General features: G+C 39.9%; 1 protein-coding gene and 1 long non-coding RNA gene across 4 annotated transcripts in view; one reads left to right on the forward strand and one right to left on the reverse strand.

The window, feature by feature from the left end:
- Positions 1-21,124, forward strand: part of ZFR (zinc finger RNA binding protein) — a 33,733-nt gene extending 12,609 nt beyond the window's left edge. Inside the window, exons 8-20 of one of the 2 annotated variants that reach the window (XM_081212743.1) lie at positions 311-593; positions 1,270-1,466; positions 4,621-4,740; positions 5,129-5,274; positions 5,647-5,809; positions 6,618-6,823; positions 7,820-7,970; positions 9,685-9,826; positions 14,332-14,429; positions 15,258-15,353; positions 18,037-18,148; positions 18,310-18,407; positions 19,716-21,124. In XM_081212743.1, the coding sequence (XP_081068869.1) occupies positions 311-593; positions 1,270-1,466; positions 4,621-4,740; positions 5,129-5,274; positions 5,647-5,809; positions 6,618-6,823; positions 7,820-7,970; positions 9,685-9,826; positions 14,332-14,429; positions 15,258-15,353; positions 18,037-18,148; positions 18,310-18,407; positions 19,716-19,895 (1,992 nt within the window). In that variant the 3' untranslated portion in view covers positions 19,896-21,124. Of the gene's footprint in view, positions 1-310; positions 594-1,269; positions 1,467-4,620; positions 4,741-5,128; positions 5,275-5,646; positions 5,810-6,617; positions 6,824-7,819; positions 7,971-9,684; positions 9,827-14,331; positions 14,430-15,257; positions 15,354-18,036; positions 18,149-18,309; positions 18,408-19,715 lie in introns of those variants that run through there. The other variant, XR_014012853.1, reaches the window with a different exon arrangement.
- Positions 12,468-19,830, reverse strand: LOC308597410. Of its 2 annotated transcripts, none has more exons than XR_014012952.1 (2): positions 19,698-19,830; positions 12,468-13,564 (listed from the first exon to the last, which is right to left on the reverse strand). It is a non-coding gene; the product is annotated as an uncharacterized lncRNA (long non-coding RNA). The 2 variants fall into 2 exon arrangements; XR_014012953.1 differs by lacking the exon at positions 19,698-19,830 and adding an exon at positions 14,281-14,410.
- Positions 21,125-22,814: the final 1,690 nt, after the last annotated feature.

The raw sequence follows: 22,814 nt of genomic DNA on the forward strand, positions 1-22,814 counted from the left end.
TTGGTGTCTCTGAAGGTGGCAACAGGGGCAGTGTCAGAATGGTGCCAAATGTAAAAGGCACTGAATGTTAGTACCTCTTGCAGAGGAACAGTTGGGAGTACATCAGTTGTGTGGCTGGGGTGCAGTTGCATGCAGTATTTCATGTGTGTATTAGACTCCATTAAGTTTCCCCTCATGAATTCTGTGAATTCTTTTGAAGGTCCCTTGAAACTTATACTTTCAAGCTCTTAGAAGTACAGACAGGATTCTAAATAGACGTTGGAACAGTTTTGTAGATTCTGCTATTAACTTTCTTCATTGGTGGTTCTAGGTGGTTAAGCTTCATACTAAACTTGGCAAACCCATTCCTTCAACCGAACCAAACGTCGTGACCCAGGCTACTTCTGCAACATCTGCTTCCAAACCAACTGCTGTCTCTTCAAACATTGCAACTAACAGCAGCACTGTGAATTCTTCCGTTTCATCTTTGGCAGTGAAAATTCTTACTCCTTCCGCCAATGTGCTACTTAGCACAACATCCAACAACAAGGCAACAATGGTTCCAGCTAATGTTGCTGTAAAGAAAATATCCACACCCAAAATTAACTTTGTTGGTAAGTACTGAAGTATTTTAGTGAGAAGTATAGCAAGATACACTAAATAAGCTTATGCAAGAACAGGTTTAAAATGAGTGTCTGCTATGATTTTAACAGCTACTGGAAATTATAATTTTCTCTCTGCTTGGCTGCATGAAGCCCATCAAACCAAGCATCTGTTTGCAGTTCTAAGCACTGTCTCTCTCATGGCAATGTTTGTCTCATGCACACAAACTGCTACTCAAATGGTTTAGGAAAGTATTATATCAACACTACTCTGCTCCAACACGCCTTTTATTAGAGATTACAATACTGAACATGGGGCTACCATGGAACACAACTCCTAATGTTGTATATGAACAATGCATTTTCAATAGCTGTCATAGAGTTTTGTTTGGTCAAGGCTCAGCATGTTCATGTCTTGCACCCAATTATCCTGTCCTCTTGAACGTCCCGGGCCGTGCTGTCATTATTAAAACAAACCATACAGTTTATTTGAACTTGTATTTTATTTATTTTAACTGTTGAACATTTATGTTACCTGTTCTTTGTGCTATGGCTTGCTTGCTTGTTTATTATTTACAGAATATCCAGGTTTTTAAGCAGTAGGCCAGCATCTCCTTGGTTGTGGCAAGAAATGTGACTTGAAAATGTAATGAAAATTAATATTCACTTGTGAAATGTTTCATATTAGGTGGTAACAAGCTACAGACAACAGGAAGCAAAGTGGATGAATTAAAAGCAGTAGAAAATATAAAAACTACTCCTTCTGTTGCTGCAGTGCAAACACAGGAAATTAAGCCAGATATGTCTGCTGAATCGGTAACATCTACAGCTCTTGCTGCTTTGCAAAGTGAGGTCCAACCAGTGGGTCATGACTATGTCGAAGAGGTATTCATTCAAAAACTATGTTCATTAAATGCAATTAAACAAAACTGCTGAATTAATGTGTTAGATTACTTTATATGGCTCAGAAGTGTGAAATCATGCTGATAATTAAATTAGCTTCATGTCTCTGTGTGAGGAAACTACTTGACTATTTTGTCTATGAAAGAATTTGCAGTGGAGTACGGCGTTTCCGTGCGCTGCTCTGGTTCACCAGAAGCAGCTTAGTCATGCTGGCCACATGACCCGGAAGCTGTACGCCGGCTCCCTCGGCCAATAAAGCGAGATGAGCGCCGCAACCCCAGAGTCGGTCACGACTGGACCTAATGGTTTACCTTTTTACTAATAGCATTGCTGCTGACTTCACAGCCTTTGTCTTCAGGTAAACTAGAGTGTGAATACTGAGACTGTCTTAACAATTCTGATCACTGAGGACATGGAGTGTCCTTCAAAACTGACTGTTCAGAGTTCCAGCTCCAAAGGAACAGGTAGTGGGAATCAAGCGTTGACACTGATTTTGAAATTTTGCAAATCTGGAACAGTGGTTACATCAATATAGTGTGTTGATATGTTGCACAGTTGCACCTACACTGTAGTGTGCCATCAGTATTACTGATGAATTTGTTCTTTTGCAATCACAGCATTACTGAGTGTCAGCTTTCACTCAGTAAAAGGAAAGACAAGAGATGAACATGCAGTAGCCTTCCACTTAGTGAGGATTCTTAACTTTCCTAACTATTGTTTTCCCCTGCATGCTGCTCTGAAAATGTGCTCAGAGCAAATGTAGTATTAGGGAATAGTGTATTGCTTGATAGCATAGTTCTGAATGATTTACAATAAATAGCATTTTTAACAAATCTGAAATATCACCTTGGAATACCTCATCAAAATTCAGACAGTTAAGAATTAAACCAACAGTTCTCCAACTTATTTGTTTAATGAATTCAGATGTAAGCACTCTGAAATAAAGTGGTTTTTGTCTGTTTCCTGAAAGCCATCAGGAAAGAAAAGGAGTTAAATGCCTCTGCTGGGAGCTTCACAGATGGGGCAAAATTTGAGAACATTGTAAATTTAATAGCTACTGACCTTAAATGGCAGAGACACTCACAAGTGACCTTCCTCAGAAGATCTGAGGCTCAGGGCAGGATAGATGGACATTCTTTCAGGAATCCAGGTCCCATATTGTGTTGGGGGGGGTGTCTCATAGGTCTAACACAGGTTCTGATTAGGCCTTTGAAACCCTTTCCCCCAGACCATGGCCAGCTGCCACATGTGTTACATATGTGACAGCAGATGAGAGGCAGGTAAGGACATGGCTCCAAAGGAACAATCAGGAGCTTAAAGTGAGGGGCAAATCCACACCATAAATTCAAAGCATCAAATGCATATTTAAAGTACTTGGCTTTCCCCAATAAATCCTGGAAACTGGTTTGTTATGGGTACTGGGAATTCTGTCTCTGTAGAGGGGAAGTACAGTTCTCGGGATTCTTTGGGAGAAGTCATGTAGCTTAAGTGTGCATTGTATTTGCTTTAAAAGTACAGTGTTTATTTGCCTTGAGTTCCCAATTGTTCCTTTGCAAGCAGGGCTTGCTGACAGAGAGTTCCACTAGGAAGTTCCCCATCCGGGATCTAGTTCTCCAACCTTAGTGTAGGGTTTTCAAGGTCATAATCAGCATTTTGAAGTGAGCCTAGAAATGCATAGCTAACCCCTGTAGATCTTTCAGGACAAGCGTTACATGCAGGGTATAGATCTTTCAGGATCAATATCCTACACAGTTTGCTCTGTTCAAAATTCTAGTCACTATGCTCTGGACCAGGGGTCAGCAACCTAAGGCCCATAGGCCGGAAGCAGCCCATGGGGGTCGTTTGACCGGCCCATGAGCCGCCCCCAAACTGAAGTGCCCGCTCGCGCGCTGTGCTAAAGTGGCGTGGCGCGGGGACTTGCTTCCTTGGCACCAGAAATCACATCTGTGCAAACGCAGATGCCCCAAAATGCGTCTGCACATGTGCAGACACTGAAAATCACGCGCGCGATCCAGCCCATGAAGCGATCTCCGCGTGACCGATCCGGCCCAGGCAAGATAAACCTTGCTGACCCTTGCTCTGGACTGTAGCTTCCAAACTGCCTTCAAAGACAGCCCGATTCAAAACACCTTAGTAGTTACTGTGCTTGCTCTGGTGTTTAGAAAAGATTTTAACAGTGAAAGGACATCTATAGAACGGTGTTTTGGAGTAATAGAGTGTTCTTCAGCGATTGAGAATAGTGCTTCAACACAGTGTTCCAAAGTAGAACTATTGCAAACTTGCTCCAGGAAAATCCAAGGGGGGTTAGAGTGGCAAGTTACCTTACTTAAGGAGGTGTTTTAGCAGCTGTGTATAGCAGAGGCGCAGGGACGCGGGTGGCGCTGTGGGCTAAAGCCTCAGCGCCTAGGGCTTGCCGATCGAAAGGTCGGCGGTTCGAATCCCCGCGGTGGGGTGCGCTCCCGCTGCTCGGTCCCAGCGCCTGCCAACCTAGCAGTTCGAAAGCACCTTCGGGTGCAAGTAGATAAATAGGTACCGCTTACCAGCGGGAAGGTAAACGGCGTTCCGTGTGCTGCGCTGGCTCGCCAGATGCAGCTTTGTCACGCTGGCCACGTGACCCGGAAGTGTCTCCGGACAGCGCTGGCCCCCGGCCAATAGATGTGAGATGGGCGCACAAACCCCAGAGTCTGTCAAGACTGGCCCGTTCGGGCAGGGGTACCTTTACCTTTACTTATAGCAGAGGCATTTGCTATATGAACTAGTTCAGGGGCGCAGGATAGATCTAGATTTCTGAAAGAGGTGCTCGCATGGGTAGAAGTGCTTTGTTGGCTATGAGAAACAAAAAGCTTTGCACTTGATCTGGAACACAACAATTAACTTGGAAAACAGGTAATTCAACTTTGATATTAGACAATAGCAAAGGTAAGAATAAATATTTGGGTCAAAGTTGTGTTTTTTTTTAAACCTAATGGAAGTCTGCTATAGCTGGTTAATACAGGTTCTCTGTCTCCACAGTTGCATAGATCTTATGCCAGAACATGTCTTTGTGTGAAAAATTGACAAAAATCAGTTCAGTTTCTTTATGAAACCAAATTGTGTTAAATAACCATTTTTATACTGATTTTTCTTTATTTTTAAGGTACGGAATGATGAAGGGAAGGTTATTCGTTTCCATTGCAAACTTTGTGAATGCAGTTTTAATGATCCTAATGCCAAGGAGATGCATTTAAAAGGAAGGCGGCATAGATTACAATATAAGGTAAGTTGACTAGCAGCGTAAATGGTCTAGTTCTGTCTCTTTCAGTAAATCTGATGGTGATTGAGTTTTACTTGGTCTCTTCTAGGATGAAACCTAAGCAGGTAGTACATCTATTTTGAGCACCAACTGTTCCCTCCCCCAGCTGAACTATGGTAGCCATATAGTGTTTGCTCCACATATTAAGCTACTTATATGTATTGCAAGTGAAAGTATTGCATGAGGAGGGATGATGCTGTAACTTACTGTTTGTTCCTCATAATATTTTTTAATATGAAAGATTGTGTCTCTGACTGAATTGCAGTTTTTGCTTGGTGAAAATAAATGGATCTGACCACAGAGAATAAATCTTACAAGAAAATAAAATGAAAATTCTCCTTCTCTACAACAGAAAAAAGTAAACCCAGACTTGCAAGTAGAAGTGAAGCCGAGCATCCGGGCAAGGAAGATCCAGGAAGAAAAGATGAGGAAGCAGATGCAGAAAGAAGAATATTGGAGAAGACGCGAAGAGGAGGAACGGTGGAGAATGGAAATGAGGTAACATGTAGACTTTAATAGCAACCAGTGTACATTTTGTAAAACTGAATTAGTTTCCATTCTGTGTAATTATATTCCTATGAAAGCTTGCCTTGGAAAACCTGGATTAATTTTACCTTTAAATAAATAATTGACAGCAGGCATAGAAAATATTTATAAAGAGTACGAATGGCCTTTTATGGGTGTAATCCAGATCCTACTATGAATTCTGTAGCGAATACAGAATTATTGAACCTACAGCATCCAATATCTTTTTTAACATTTGAAGTTCCAAAAATTAATTTTGGCGGGACCTGAATTATTGAACATAACGTCAATAAAAGGTATTTCTGGATCAACTGAAAGCATAAGTGATTTAATTCATATACTTAGACGCTATGAGGAGGACATGTACTGGAGGAGGATGGAAGAAGAGCAGCATCATTGGGATGACCGCCACAGAATACCTGATGGAGGATATCCTCATGGACCTCCAGGACCTCTTGGACTACTTGGTGTTAGACCAGGAATGCCACCACAGCCCCAGGGACCAGCTGTGAGTACTGTTCGCATAGTCTCTCTCCTCCTGATGTATTTGGTGCCACAGACTGGGGGTGGGGGGAACCTAGTAAGTCAATCAGGTCTGCAAATTATGCCTAGGCTTAGTAGCTAAGCATTGGCTTCTGCTAACCAACTGTGAAATCTAGAGCCATCATGATGGCACCATCATATTACATGCGTTATCAGGACACTTATTCCACCATCGTCTTAATCAGAGCCCCATCAAATGAAGGAAGGAATAACATATGTGACTGCAGTCTTTTGTTTCCATTTCCATTTCTTTATTTATGGTATTTGGTCCCTTGCGGTTCAGGACCATAGCTTACAGTGCCAAAAAGTGCCCCCCCCCCCCCGGTGATTACAAGGCGTTTCGGACCTAAAAAGAGAATCATGCTCTCCTTTATTTGCCCCGTCTTAATTTTTAAACTCAGACAAGATAACTGAATAAGGATTCTCTTACAGTGTGACCAGTTGAGATTCAGATTCCTGTATCTTTACATATCTTTTGAATTTGATGTAATCTGCAACAAATAATCGTAAAACTTTGAAAGCCTTCCTAAGTCTTGGTCTGTATCACCCCATTTATTTTCCAGAGCAGGGAGAGCCTTTCTTTATCCCTGGTGTGTGGTTTTGATGCCAACCAATTCTTAATTTACATTTTTTTAAGATCTCGTTTTCTTTATGTGAGCTCTCTTAATGCACTTTATGGGGGGGAACTTGATAATTTTAATAAAATAGCAAAGAACAGAAAGCAGGAAAACATAAAATGTATCTGATTTTTAAAATCCACTTTCTGCATTCAGCCTCTTCGTCGACCAGATTCTTCAGATGATCGTTACGTAATGACCAAACATGCTGCTATCTATCCAACTGAAGAGGAACTCCAGGCAGTACAGAAAATAGTTTCTATCACTGAGCGTGCACTGAAACTTGTATCTGATAACATGACTGACAATGAAAAAAACAAGAGCAAGGAAGGAGATGATAAAAAAGAGGGCGGTAAAGACAGGTATGTTTTATTGCCATTGTTGCCTGCAATCATTGTGCTTGGAGAGGGACTAAGAGAAAATGGAGCATTTGCCCTACTTCATGCCAATTTCTTAAATTTCTGCGCCCAGAAATAATGGATTCTGTTATCAGACTAATGGATCCCTCATTTTCACCAATGAAAGTTGTCTGCTTAGCAGGCATTCTCCAGAAGCAACTAGGAACTGCATTCTTTCAGCAGCAGCTGCACTTTGTTCATATGAAAAAGTCCTTCAGCTGTGCAATAGATTCTTAGCAGCACTTCAGACTACTTTTCCTTGGCTGAGGCTTTATCCCCTTGCTGATGGTAATAATAATAATAATAATAATAATAATAATAATAATAATAATAATAATAATAATAATAATTTATTTATACCCCGCCCATCTGGGCGGCTTCAAAAAAATAATAATTAAAATACTGTAATAGATCAAACATTAAAAGCTTCCCTAAACAGGGCTGCCTTCAGATGTCTTCTAAAAGTCTGGTAGTTGTTGTTCTCTTTGACATCTGGTGGGAGGGCATTCCACAGGGAGGGTGCCACTACCGAGAACGCCCTCTGCCTGGTTCCCTGTAACTTGGCTTCTCGCAGTGAGGGAACCGCCAGAAGGCCCTCGGTGCTGGACCTCAGCGTCCGGGCAGAACGACGGGGGTGGAGACGCTCCTTCAGATATACTGGACCGAGGCCGTTTAGGGTAGAGAAGGACTAGCCCAGAACTCCACCCAGTGTGAGAAATGCCAAACTTTTCATTGCACCTCTTTACTGTCTGGATCTTTTTTTCAAAACTTTGTGCTTTCCGCATAGAGTTAAAATGTACACTATGATGTACGTAGAGAATGACAGAATGCACACCGTCCTCACGGGGGTTTAGGGTAGTGTGTTGCACGTGAAGGGCTCTCCCTGCATTAGACTTGTTTTCTTTGAGTGCTTTGGCCCTTGAAACACCTGCTTCTCACCAAGACTTCATTTTTACGCAGGGCTTTGAAAGGAGTCTTACGAGTGGGAGTGTTGGCGAAGGGTTTGCTGCTCCGAGGAGACCGAAATGTCAACCTTGTCTTGCTGTGTGCTGAGAAACCTACTAAGACATTGCTGAGTCGCATTGCTGAAAATCTGCCCAAACAACTTGCCGTATGTATGGTCTTGAAAACATTTGGTATTTTTCATAAAAGATTGAACTGGGGCTCTGCCAGTCAAATTTCCTCTGTCGTAATTTACTTTCAAGTAGGTGGACTAGTAATGAGCTATTTTCTAAATACAGGTATAGGTGCTCAGCCTGCAATGCATAGCTGCACTGCCATCCTGTAATAGGAATGCTCCTAGCCTCTTCACGGCTGTAGGAAGGCTGGAATAAGAGCCTTGTAGTACTCCTTAGGGACGCGGGTGGCACTGTGGGTAAAACCTCAGTGCCTAGGACTTGCCAATCGTATGGTCGGCAGTTCGAACCCCCGCGGCGGGGTGAGCTCCCGTCTTTCGGTCCCAGCTCCTGCCCACCTAGCAGTTCAAAAGCACCCCTAAGTGCAAGTAGATAAATAGGTACCGCTTTGTAGCGGGAAGCTAAACGGCGTTTCCGTGTGCTTCGCTGGTGCCGGCTCGCCAGAGCAGCTTCGTCACGCTGGCCACGTGACCCGGAAGTGTCTCCGGACAGCGCTGGCCCCGGCCTCTTAAGTGAGATGGGCGCACAACCCTAGAGTCGGACACGATGGGCCCGTACGGGCAGGGGTACCTTTACCTTTACCTTAGTACTCCTTGAGGATGGGGAAGACGGAAAGAAAAGAACACCTCTCTTCCCAATCTCCTTAAAACTCCACATTGTGTTATATAGTGCTAAAGAACACTGGTAGGAGATTGGCTGCCAACCCCAAACTTGAGCATTTTAATGTTGTATAGCAGGTGCAGCGACCTCAGGCCTGGGGGCTGAAGGAAGCCCTCCAGGCCGCTCTGGCTCTGAGGACTCTCCCCTGGGCCACATGCCTCACTAGCCCTACTTCTCACACCCCTTGAGGGTAATAATAAAAAAATTTATTATTTATACCTTGCCCATCTGGCTGGGTTTTCCCAGCCACTCTGGACGGCTCCCAACAGAATATTAAAAACACGATGAAACATCGAGCATTAAAAACTTCCCTAAACAGGGCTGCCTTCAGATGTCTTCTAAAAGCCAGATAGTTGTTTATTTCCTTGACATCTGATGGGAGGGCATTCCACAGGGCGGGCGCCAATGTAGGTCTTTCAAGACCGGTGTTATATGGTCTCGGCGGCCAGTCACCAGTCTAGCTGCTGCATTCTGGATTAGTTGGAATGTGCCTTTGAACTCTTCTAGTGCTTCTTGCTTGCCTGGAAGGAGAATGGAGAGTGGTGTGAAAGTACGTCTAGAAACTAGCCTGCTAATTAGGTAAAAAATGCACCTGTTACTCGACCCATTTTTCTCTCTGGGTCCTCTCACAACTGGAATGGGCACACCCCCAGGCTACCCAGAAAGGAATGTTAGCCCACTTTTGCTATATTCATTCAGGGAGCAGGGTGGATTATGCACAGTGGGGAAGCAGAACTTTATTTTTTCTTTCTCCCATCCTAAAACCTTCCAATATACAATGGGAAGGCCTTAACCTTATAATGGCCACCTGCTCCTTCCCTCCAGGATACTGTAACTTTGTTACAGACTCAAGTAAGCTAGTTCTCTCTCACATCTTACTATCCTTTAATGTATGAATTCATGATTTAGTCAAGGTACAGTACAAGGTACCTTGGCTAAACTCCCAAGCAACTTGTGATGAACCTCCGGGTATTTTGGACTAGTCCCTTTTTGTGTGAAAACATTTAGCTTCTTATTTGCATTCTTTAGGTAATAAGTCCTGAGAAATATGAAATAAAGTGTGCAGGACAAGAAGCATCCATCATTTTGAATTCCTGTGTGGAACCTAAAATGCAAGTGACCATCACGTTGACATCACCAGTGATTCGGGAAGAGAACATGAGGGATGGAGGTTCGGAATCTGTTAAAAAATGCTCTATTTTAATTGGCTTATTCATTCTGTCATAAACGGCATTAAATCCTGGAAGGCAACATGCTGGCATGTGATACACATTTAATGGCAATTCATAAATCAAGCAGTCTTGTGTGTTTTTCCAAAACCTATTTTAGACTTATTCACTGCAACCAACAACCTCAGATTTCTGGAAAATGTAGGTGTTTTTTTTAAATGTGCAAACCTGTCTTTCTTTGGAAAAAGTTAATGTTTATGACTCAAATACCTGCAAGTTGATAATCAAGAAGGCTTCCTCCCTAAGGGAGAAACTACACCAGGAAATTATATTGTATGTTTGAAACTGGATCAGTCTTAACCTTGACTTATATGGCACTTAGTTAATTTTTAAGTTCAAAGTGATTCTGGCTTTGTTTGGAGCAAGATGTGTATTTTTTTCCAGTTTTTTGAGGTTGGTTTCTGGACTGGAGTGCAAGACAAAGAGCTCCTAATATTGAGGTTGGAGTGTCTTAATTAAGCAGTACATTTGCAGTGTGTTTATAGTAAAGAGTGATAGCTGAGTTCAGTTAAGTAGATGTTGGAACTTTAAAACTCAATATGTATTTATGACCTGTGCGATCCTACTGGTGCCAGCAGTGTTGCTTTAGGGTCTCTTCTATAATTCTTTGAAAGCTACAAATGTTTTTAAGCCAGCAAGCATGATAATTTAATGTCTGCAATATGTTGGCTCTATTTAGAGGTCAGATAAAATGAACTTTCTTTTCTTTTGTCTTGTGTTGGTCAAAATAAACTTTTTGCAGGCACAGTGGTATTGCTGGCTAAGAATACATAAGCATAGGAAGTAAGGCTCTATTTAAGTTCTTGTTAGTGTAGAGTGAGTGTGCTTGTGTACATACAGCTGTGGAATGAATTCTTAGCATTATGCTTTCAATATTTGAATAATTGCTTATGTTATTTTTTAAAAGTATAACTATTCTAGAAGCAAGCTTTCTTAAAAAAACAAAGCTTGAATATTAATGTACATAGGATTTTTCTTCCTGGTTTTTAAAACACTGCTTAAATTTACATAATACCATTGGCTTTTAAATTCTGAAATAATCATAGATAACTTTGCTTGATTGCCCTGAGTTCTGTTTATTTATTCATCTTTACCAAACAACAGAATGAATGTCAGACATCACATTTGGTTATATGCAACCCGTAAAGATTTGGATAGAAAATTGCACAACTATTTTGAACACGATCTTGATGCCATTTCACTGTGCCAGTTAATTTCATGATCTGACTTCAAAAGGAAATAAAGCTCAATTTTTTTGTCTGACCCAAACATTAATTAGAGTTGCCATTCTAAGTTTGATAATACTAAGTTTGATAATATTAATAGAGGAAAGCAAAGCTTTTAAAATTTTTGAATCATTTCTTCAAGACACTGAGCAGCTTAAAATGAAAATGTGAAAAAGTTTACCTCTGAAATATGTGGTTTAACTGCAAATTGCAGTAAACAAGACTTTTATAAAGATCATTGTTTATGTGCTGCAAAAAAAAGTATACTCTTAACTGCAGCTCTTAATGCTCGGTGTCTTAACTTGGTTGATGGAATCTAGCTGGCTTTTGGGAGTTGAATTCAGGTGGCAAGGAAGGCTTTGCTGGAAGAACCCAATTTTAAGTAGATGTATTTCATTTGCTGGTTGAATAACATCTTATGTAATCCTATTCAGTTGCAAACTGAAGGGGAAGGGGAAGGTAAACACAAAACTGTTAACCATGTAGGATTTTGTTTCTTTACAGTTTTGTGCACTTAACAGTTAAATTTACAGAATTTGCTCTGGATATAAAGATTCTGTAACCCATGCTGCGGAATGTATTTCTTCAGCAAAGTGTATATGTTTATGTTTTTTATCCTTAGCTTATTAGCCCCGGTCCAAAGCCTTCTAGCAGAGACAATTGAATCCTGTCAGGGATTGCTGCCAAGACATCGGAAGGATTTTTGACCAAGGTTTTCTAAAGCTCAATGTCACACCTGCCATATTTTTGAGGGGGTTTGGTTGCATAGTCCTAGCATTTACTGTTACTTTTGTGTTTTGTCTTTTTTTCCCTTCTTGTCTTTGTCTCTCTCTTCTCTAGAATTAAGCAGTGTTCACACTAGCTTTGAAACAGTTGACTGGGTAATACTTAATTCACACCTGGAATTGAAAGCGCATGTCATACCTGTTAACTTTTTAATAACGAAATAGTGTGGACACAGCATGTCTTATTGAAGATTAACCCCTTATTTTTAGAATACAAGAAAAATAATCTGCAGTTTAAAAAAAAAAACTATGGTTGAAGCTAAGAGGGCACACTTGAATTCTGATTCATTTAATTTTAGGACCAGTTTTTAAGGGGTTAATCCACTTGGAGTCTTTATGCAAAAATCCACATATAGGAAAGTCTTTTAAATGGATATCCAGCCCAGATAAGTTCTCAATTTCTATAGCTGCTTCAGCATCTTCTGATGGCTTCAAGGTTGATTCGCAATGGGTACACTCTATCTCCCACTGAGGTCAATGACAAATCTCAGCTTAATAGAGCTGGATCACCCACAATCTTGCTTGTCAGTTGTATATGGGTCTCTGGATCATTGCATCATATTTTTTTTAAAAAAGCAGTGCTTCGAAATACAAGTGTTTTAATACCATTATTTAAATAATAATAATCCAGGACTTCAGTGATAATTAAACTGAGTCATTAACGCTATTTTCTTGCAAGTATTTTTTAGGAGAGTATAAATAGTTTTTATGAAACAAAGCTTGCTCCCACAAGCTATATAAAGTAGAATAAACTCTCCCTATTTTGTCAGAACTGTGAACTGAACTTTAAATGTGTCAATTATCAAATCGTACTGCTGACTTTGGCCTCAGTTGACTCTTTTCCCTTAAATTTTCTCTCCTTTCACTTGATACATCTATAATCCTAATGTCTTCTTTCATTTGCTTTGAAATCTCTCACTAATGTGACTCATTTTTCACTTCACTGTATCTGTATAGCCCATAAAATTCACCATGTTAAAATGGCATAAATCCCATTGCTAAAATGTTTTAAGACTTTTATATCCCACTGGTAAAATATTAATATAAGCATAAACAAATGAATTTCCTATGAGAGGTGTACAATTCAGGCATAGCATACTAAATGAAATTGAAATAATTCTGTGCACAGCGGAAGTGTCATTTATATAAATTCTGGCTTGCATTCTCCTGACCTGTTTCTCTTCATTGATGGCTGACCTTCAAGCCAAATCTGTTAATATCTTGGTTTGCGTTCTTTTCCTAGTTGGTGTGTTCCATGAGTCTTTGATTTGCTGTTATGAGTATGTTTGCTTAAATTAGACTACATTTTAATGTCCCATCTGCTAAATAATCCAGGCAAAGTCTGGTTGCATTCAACATTTATTTTAACAGCAATTTTGTATTAGCAGAAAATTAAAAAATATCTAGAAATACTCTTGGCTGCTCAGCAGGCAGTTACAACATATTTAGGAACAGTAATTATAACTGACACAGAAGCCTTGTTTGGAAAATAAGAATTTACCAGATGCAGTGTTGTTCTTTCTATCACTGCTGTTGCTTCTGCTTTTCCTGGTTTTGATTTTTCCTCTACTTCCTTCTCTTAAGACCCCTCTTTCTTGTTTTCTTCTGGTATACCCCTGGATGAAATTGGGATGGATATACACAGCATGCACCTTGGTGCAATAGGAGCCTAGAGGGTTTAAGAAATACAAAAATGTACAGGTGCTCTTGACTTGAATTTTACAAAGTATTTCACATCCCTTCAGACTCCATAAAACCAAAAAATCTGGATTGTTTCTATAAGTATAGTTTTACCTTACCTTAATGGGAGGTATCCTAGTACATCATGGGTCTTGACTGCTCAGGAAGAATTTTGACCCATTAACTAGGACTAAGACTAAGGTAGCATGCGGCCATTTTAGGTTGTCCCAACAAACACAGGGCACAATCCACTGCGAAGTTATTCTGCACAAGCACCATTAAAATGGATGGGAACTTAACAGAAATGCCCATTCAGTTCAGTGGGGCCCACACAGAAGAACTTCACAATAGATTTTGCTCAGAGTTTGTTGTAACTTTTGCTTCATTCAAGTGGATTTTTGTGTTCCTTCTGTCTTGTGTTTCCTGTGCTGGTGCACTGTGTCCAACCATTCTTCCTTCAACATTTTAATTTTAGGGGAAATTTATTTTTCCAGAGGATTTTTTTTCACAAATAGATGGACATAAAAAAAATAAGATTGAGAGCTAACCTTGCATTATGCTCTTGATTACTTTTTGTATTGGGCTCAATGACCACATACAGATTAAGGGATTATTACTACTGAATACGAATACATTGGAGATAGGGATTGCAATATAAATGGCACGTGTGACATGGAAGCTAATTTAAGGAAGTGTCTTGCTCACCTGGTCAAACACCCATTCCTCACTGCATTTTGCCAATTCAATCCATTTTAGATGTAACCTCGGGTATGGTGAAAGACCCACCGGACGTCTTGGACAGGCAAAAATGCCTTGACGCTCTGGCTGCTCTACGCCACGCTAAGTGGTTCCAGGTTCGGAACATCATTTTACTTTCTTCTTGTAGCCTTATGAGAGAGAGTAGTTCAGTTGTTCGGTTGGATGTTAAACTATGCGGAAAACTAAAGGTTGCCCATAGTAAATATGTGTATATATATCTATTATGTGTACTCATATATAAAATTAAATGACATGGGGGAAATTAATTCATCTTGGAAGATCTGTATAGAAGAACTGCTTTATGCCGTTCTTGCCAATTTGACGTCAACTTGTTTTTCTGGCCACTGAGATAGCGAAGTTGAAAGCTTGACTCGCTGGGGGAAATCGTATGTTTTGTATTGGTAATGTGTTCCATAAGGCTGCAGAGTAACTTTGCTTTAAATAACAGAATGTGTGTTTAAAGCTTTGTGTGTTAGATGTAAGACTTTTACCCTTTATTTCTTGAAGCTTATTAAGTGTAGGGAATGAAAGGTGAGAAACTATTTGGTTTGGTGACTTTGCACTCCAGCAAAGGTACGACAGAGAAACCAAACAGATTCCCATAGCCTTTCAGTCTCTCTACTTGTTAGCTCTTTACTCCTGTATTTCTATTATAGGAAGGTAATTGTATTTTCTGTACGAATGAACCAAAGTGTGCAGGAATTCAAGGGATATTAGTCTTGTATAACCTGTGCACCTTGACTTCTCAATTACTAACCTTGGCATAAAATGCTTCTGTAAATGGCAGCTCCTGGAATGTTTCATGTGGCTTGTTTCTTTTCTGTGTCTGAGCTTCCATTGAACAGTGGTGTTTTAGCTTCTCTAAGAGGCCTATATTCTATTGGTGCTGGGATTGATTAACTTGATTTTGTATTGCCCTCAAGGCTAGAGCTAATGGTCTGCAGTCGTGTGTCATTATCATACGTATTCTTCGTGATCTCTGTCAGAGAGTTCCCACTTGGTCTGACTTTCCAAGCTGGGTAAGTACTTCCCTTTTGTTTGTTTCATGTATGAATAGTTTCCTATGAAGCATCTCTTAAGTTATTTCACAATGCAATAAAACAATTTCATACATAAAAACAGTTGCAAAACCAATACAGATACTGACTAGGACAATAATCTGCTTAGTAGCCTTGTTGAAAGAGGGAAATATTCAACAGACACCAAAATGACAATAGAGATTTCTGGTCTCATTTCCTTAAATTTATTTGAAGGCATTCATTTGTTTCAGAAGTGAGGGTATCCATAATATCAGGACAGGGCAAAGCAAAACATTTTGAAACACATTTTCCTCCAAAGAACCATGATATAAGGCAAACGTGTGAGAGAGCTTCTGAACCAGAAGGCCTCATTCTCATTTTTTAAACAAGGTTTACATACCATTTGATTGTTGTGAAACTTATAAGTGATTTACAAGAAATATTAAAGTATCAATAAAAATGATTAAAAAACCAATCAAACATTTAATTGCCGATTCTCTGTGTTCTCAGAATTATGCATGAAATTCTTTTGAATATCCTTGCAACTTTGGAATTTTATACTTCACTTAAGCAGCTGGATTTATTTGCTGGCCGCTGTGATGCCTCACAGCTTCAGTCCAAAGAGCTCCTTGTGCTTATACAAGACACACATGTTGATTACGTAAATCTGTATTTCCCGTAATTTTGATTCTGTCTTTTTAAGGCATTTGGGCTAAAGAAGTATATTTCCCTTTTTATATGCAGAGATCCCACTGACGCAAAATATTTCTGCCTGATTTAGGGTAATTCCTCCCTCCTCTAGTGCCCCCACTTTTTATGAAGAGTCCTTTACCCTCTAGATGCAGTTTATGGGACATTCAGCAAGAGGCAGGGGAAAATATGATACCTTGGGTACCCTAAGCCTAGTCACTTGGATTTTCACAAGAGACACTCTTAGCACTGCTATATTCTCCTGTGGTTCATCATCTGTCAATCTTCAGTATGGCAGTATCTGCACTTTTTTAATGTACTCCCAGTGAACATCAGGCAGGTGCCTACAATATTGTCATTTAGGTGCCTGCTTAAAACTTATTTGTTCACCCAGGAATTCCTGGGTAAATAGCTGTATTGATTTTGCACTTGTAATAATAATAATAATAATGTTATATTTTGTTCTTAATGTTGGCAGTATAGAAATGCTTGTAAATTATTAAACAAGTTGGTTAAGCAAGCTTCCCTTTGCTTACCCAACTATTGGATATAGCCAACATATTTTAAATTGCTAATGCTGTCCTTCAGGGGCAATTACAAAACAGTGCACAAAATAAGTATTAATTTTGAAGAATTTGAGGGGAGCCGGATCTTTCTAATGACTCTTGCATTCCTTTTATTTATGAAAATTTGCAAGGAGTGTGGGCTCTACAGAAGATGTCCCTGTAAGCTCTGCATCTAATGCACAACACAGGCCCTTCACCTGTGGAATTCAGGGTTCTGCTATGAGAGGCATTCCGTCAGCAACAAGCATTTCAGCTGTCCAGGTGGAACGATCTCCTCCTCCACAGCCATTTGCTCTTCTGGGGGGTTCTCCTGACCCTGCAGAGCAGATTATGGAGGGAAAGCACTCTTGTACTAAAGGGATTCCAAGTTGAATCCAGCCCATGTTACTGATAGGGCTCCACAGATTCTTGCAAGCCTTGGATATGATCATTCTTTATGGTAACCCCTGAGCTACTCCCAAGGCCCCTGGTATGTGCAGAAGTCTTAGGAGAGGAGGGGATAAGCCCCTTATTTCTCAGTAGGCTTCAGAGATCCTCGGAAGCTGTGAGTTTCTTGCTTGTTTTTTCTGAGCATCTTCAAAGTCTGGTATGAAGTGAGAGACAGTCATTTCTTTCCCCCCAAGTTCTCTGCATATGCACCCAGTATGGGCTAAGAGACTCCTCTGAGTTCTCTGCAGTGTGCAGATTTGTAGTTTTGTTTTGTATTACCAAGGCTAGGTGGTGGTATCTGATAATCACATATATACCCCTGACTATTGAAACTGTATGCAAACATTTGTGTGTTTTGCCTTTGGCTTGGATTCTAATTTCTTGTGAATGGAACTTGGTTGATGCTCCTGTTGGCACAAGGGAGGCAATGTTCACCAATTTCCCTCTCCAGCCCCTTGCCCCCACCATCTGTTATGGAGGATCAGGGGGCTCTCTGGAATGGCACGGGGCATTGGAGAATACGTGGGAAAGGGGAAATTAGTGAAAATCTGCAGAGGGGCAACTCACAGTCCAAGCCTTTTTCATATTTTTGCAGCACAACTCTTTTATGCAGCAGGACCCCATTTTCATGCCAATATTGCATCTGATTCCAGCCTGCATTCATTTCCTTTGTTCATTTATAGCTTAAGCATATTTTTAATGAAAAAACAACAACATTAGACTCTATCGTGGCCTCCACTGAGAGAAACATGGCAGTGTGAATTGATATAGGCAACTCCTTTTTTTTTATTAAAAGGCTTTCTGCAGGTGTCAACAGTTGCTGTATTGGTTTAAACTTGCTTATATTTTCTGAGCTGCAAAGTTTTAAGACTGTTAACAGACATCCATTGCTCATAAAGTTATCATGTGCTACTTACCAGCTGATGGCATTCTACATTTCGTGTTTTAAATTAAAGTGTGGATAGTGGTTTATTGTTACATCTCTTTGTTTTATTTAGGCAATGGAATTATTAGTAGAGAAGGCAATTAGCAGTGCTACTGGACCACAAAGCCCGGGAGATGCCTTAAGAAGAGTGTTTGAGTGTATATCTTCAGGAATTATCCTTAAAGGCAAGTAGCAGTCATAGTCCACACTTGAAATACTGTGTTAAACTGATTGGTTTGTCTACTTTACACATTATTTTGTTACAGTATAGGAAGAATGAAATAATACTATCTTCATGAAATTAGTAAAAAGAAAAAGAAAATAAAGTTTACTTTTTTGTTTATAGGTGGCCCTGGCCTTTTGGATCCCTGTGAAAAAGATCCTTTTGATACACTTGCTTTAATGACAGATCAGCAACGAGAAGACATTACTTCAAGTGCACAGGTAATGAAAAGTTCTCATAAAATAGTTAATATAGTGAATATGTGATACACAAACTCCAAAAAAGAAAAAGAACCATGATCTGAAAAATGAATTTGCTGCCTATATGCTGTAGTTTAATTCAGTTTTCAATTTTAATTTTGTATTAAACATACTAGGCACTTAACAGGTCTCCAGGCAACTTACATTGAAGAACATACACAAAAATATATCATGAAATAGAAAAGGGGGAATGGGAATCATATTAACATTTCTCTCTCTCTCTCTCTCTCTCTCTCTCTCTCTCTCTCTCTCTCTCTGCCTCTCTCTATGTGTGTGTGTGAGCCCCTCCACCATAGCAGTTATAACAACGCTGGCAGCACAGTAACAGAAACAAAAATTATACTCCCGCCCAGTAACCAGCACAGCCCACCTCCCTAGTCCCTGTTGGAGCGGAGGAAGAGTTACCAGGGTCTTTTACCAATTTTACAAATTACTGCTTTTCATCTTAAAGGATGTGAAGAAAAAGGAAATGCTATATCAAAAATAATACCAAATTCACTATTTTTAAAAACTGGTTGAAGTAATGATAAAAATCAGGAGCAATATTGATAGTGGCTAGTGGGATAGTGGGAGGTACAATTCAGGGTGACATATGGAAAAAGCTCAACCCATGTTATAGACCAGGGTTGGAGAACCTTTTTGGCCAGTGGGACAGATCTATCTCTCCGCACCCTGCAAACCAACATTAACAGGTGCTTGGTTGGGGGGAGATAGTTATCAAGCAGGATTCAACTCCCCATGCATCAGCTGATGCACAACAAATTCATTCCTGCTTCCTGTAGGATTTGGGTGCACCAACACACCTGATCTGGTTTACACACACAAACCAAGCAGGATTGAACTCTGTGCTTCAGTCCTTTCCAACTGCAGTATGCAGCCATGTTTTTACCTGCCCAACAACCAGTGTCACATGTGAGCCACCTGTGGGGCAGCTGGATGACAATGGTTTGATAGGCCAAATTTGGCCCATGAGGCAGAAGTTCCCATCACTCTTCTAGATAGTTTCACTTCTGAAGGCAGAGGAAATACAGCATTTTGCAACATATTCTACACAGGGACCAATTTTGCTTCACTATACAACTAACATTTTGTTTTCAGTAAACTTTCAGAAGCTATATCATTAACAAAAATTTGGTAAAGCTGTATGGTGTATATATAGAAGAGTTTTAAATACTCATACGTATGGTCTTGAAAGTGTCTTACTAAAATGAACATTCATCTATTTTTGGAAGTTTGAATAATTCTGATAACCTTTTTCCTCCTCCACAGTTTGCATTGAGACTCCTTGCATTCCGTCAAATACACAAAGTTTTAGGAATGGATCCCTTGCCCCAGATGAACCAGCGCTTCAATATTCACAACAATCGTAAAAGGAGAAGGGACAGTGATGGAGTTGATGGCTTTGAAGCTGAGGGGAAGAAAGACAAGAAAGATTATGATAACTTTTAAAAAAAAGAAAAGAAAACTGTGTTTGGTGTTAACAGAGGCCATTTGTTCTCTGATTTTTTTCTCAATGTCTGTTAAATACATCCAAAAAAGTTAGAAAAATTACTTTTTGTGTGGCATTCACACCATTTTTTTTAGGATGTGCAGACTAATTATGGTAGAAAGAGATCACAAATGGAAACTATTCTGACTTCTAGCGGACCCCTCATTGTTTAGTTTCTAACTTCTAATGTATGATTCTTGTTTTCGCTTCTTTACGTTAAGTAGTACAACGTATACTTAAATTCCACTGTATTTAATACAGTGTTTTGTGCTTCAGTTGCTTTGTGTATTTTGCTCTTTTATTTAGAATTTTAAGTTACCATTGACGCAAGCTGTAAGTTGCTTTGTATTAGAAAATGGTAAATACAGTCCTTCACTTAATATTTTATAGAAGAACACTTTTTGTAAAGTGGGTCTGCAATATTATTTCTCCTAAATGTGAAGCGTTAACACAAACTTATCCTGCTATTTAAGTGCTTTCAATTAAATGTTTCCGCCAAATCCATGGCATTTGTCTCTTTAGTGATATAATGGTGTACTTAAGACAGATTTGTGTTACTCTAATCAGGTTTGTTGTTAGTTATGCATTAGCAGTATAAATGCTGAACATACACAGTTTGGATTTGCTGCAATTTTAGCAACTGCATAATTGATTTTAAAAATTGCATGACTTTGTTTTTAATAGAAGGGCTTTAAAAAAGTATCAATTTAGGTTTCATGCCTAGGTCTTTGTATGATTGACTTTGATATAGCAAGGCCAAAAAATAAATTTCTGAAATTTTGCCGAAAACATTAAGAGGGCATTTTTCCCTTTGGGAAAGAGCTGGCTACTTGTTTTCAGAGAGCTTATCAGTATGGTAGCTCTGAATTAAAATAATTGTTTGCTATATCAGTGCCTGTGAGATTGCTCCTTTTGCTATTTCCTTACCAAATTATTCAGTAACTTTCATTTTAGGTCTACAACCTGAACGTAGATACCAATATTTCTGGAAATTTGAAGGTTGTAAAAGAAAATAGCAGAAAATTATTTGTGGCCATAGTGTATGCTTATGTCTCCTTCAAACAACTAAATATTATAGCAGTGCTGTAATTCAGGTCTACATCTGGCTGTTGATGTATGCTCTGGTACACAGATGTGATTTGTTACAACACTACAGTGGAGTCTGCAAATAAAACTAAAATCTATTAAATGACTTAACGTTCATTATACACTGAGAACATGCACTTTGCTTTGTCTTTCTGAGTGGATTATGCTAGTTTTCAGCACATAGATTTAACACTGGCAACCAGTGGTGTCCATCCGCCAATGGAATAGATTTCCACAGTGGCAGCTTCCCTTTCCTCCCTTCCTCCCCCCAAATCTGCTACAGATTCATCCATCCGAACCAATTACAAGAAAGGAGATTCTGACTAAACATCAGGAAGAACTTTGACAGTAGGTGCTGTTCAACAGTGGAACAGACTCCCTTGTGAGGTGGTGGACTTTCCTTCTTTGGAGGTTTTTAAGCAGAGGTTGGATGGCCATCTGTCATGGATGCTTTCGTTGAGATTCCTGCATTGCAAGGGGTTAAACTATATGGCCCTTGAGGTCCCTTCCAACATATAAAATATGATTCTGTAGGGTTGAGGGAGACCCTCCAGACCAGACTGTAGAGGAGGTTGCAGTAAGTGGGCACCCACGTGATATTTATGTTGCCCAGTGTTCTTAAAATTTCTTGAGAAATAGGAAATTGTAAATGGTTGCCTGATTTAATCAGAGACTGCCATGTTCTGGCGCTCTTCAATTTTTGATAATTGCAAAGCCTTCAGGCTGTATTTGTTCTAAATTCTTAACATTCATTAACAGACACGTAAGTGCAATATATTGTACAAAGGGGGAATTATCAAAGCTGAATCTTTTGAGCCATTATGACTACAGTGGTACCTCGGGTCACAGACGCTTCAGGTTACAGACTCCGCTAACCCAGAAATAGTACCTCGGGTTAAGAACTTTGCTTCAGGATGAGAACAGAAATCGTGCGGCAGCAGCAGGAAGCCCCATTAGCTAAAGTGGTACCTCAGGTTAAGAACAGTTTCAGGTTAAGAACGGATATCCAGAACGAATTAACTTCTTAACCCAAGGTACCACTGTATACCTAAATTATTAAATTTTATTCTCATTTAAGATTTGATGCATCATATTTGCTAGCAGATTGTTGTGAGAGTACCTGGACGTAGTCAGTTTTGGTAGCACAGAGACTTCAAATGCTGCTGGTTGTGATCTGAGTGTAAGGGGACTGGGATGTTTTTAGAAGCGCACCCCTTTTCTAATCATGGGGCATTTTTCTATCTTAGGCCACATAGCATGTTGCTACTCTTTCCCCCCCCCCCCAAAAAAAAAAATCTGTGGTCACATATTTCCATGTCTTCACATTTCTCTTTTCAGCCTTCACATTATCCTGTGTGCTGCTGCTTCAGCATTGTGACAGTGGAAGAACATCTTTAAATGATTTTTTCCAACATTCATGCACTATAATAATACATGCAGGTTGTAGTGTGTTTTTATGCACAGCATTTGGATTTTAGGCCAAAGTTCTGTTTATTTTTAACAGAGTATGCTAAACATTGGCCCATCATTTAAGACAGTGTTGGTAACCCGAGCAAGAATTAACAGTGCAATCTTCTACATGACAATTTGGGGGGAAGTCCTATTGTGCTTAATGGGCCTTGCATTCCTTCCCATGACTACCAGTCTGGGTAGGCCAGTTGTGCCAAAGGCACTTAAGTAGGTTGTCACCACTCCTGCTTGGGCTCCCTCTACCCCCAGATGGGAGCATTTTTATGAATCTGAGGCAAATACTTAGGAGGGGAGGCTGAAAGCACCCAGCCTACCTGGCTGTC

Source organism: Podarcis bocagei (genome assembly GCF_964188305.1).
Source record: "Podarcis bocagei genome assembly, chromosome: 11".
Taxonomy (NCBI): Eukaryota; Metazoa; Chordata; class Lepidosauria; order Squamata; family Lacertidae; genus Podarcis; species Podarcis bocagei.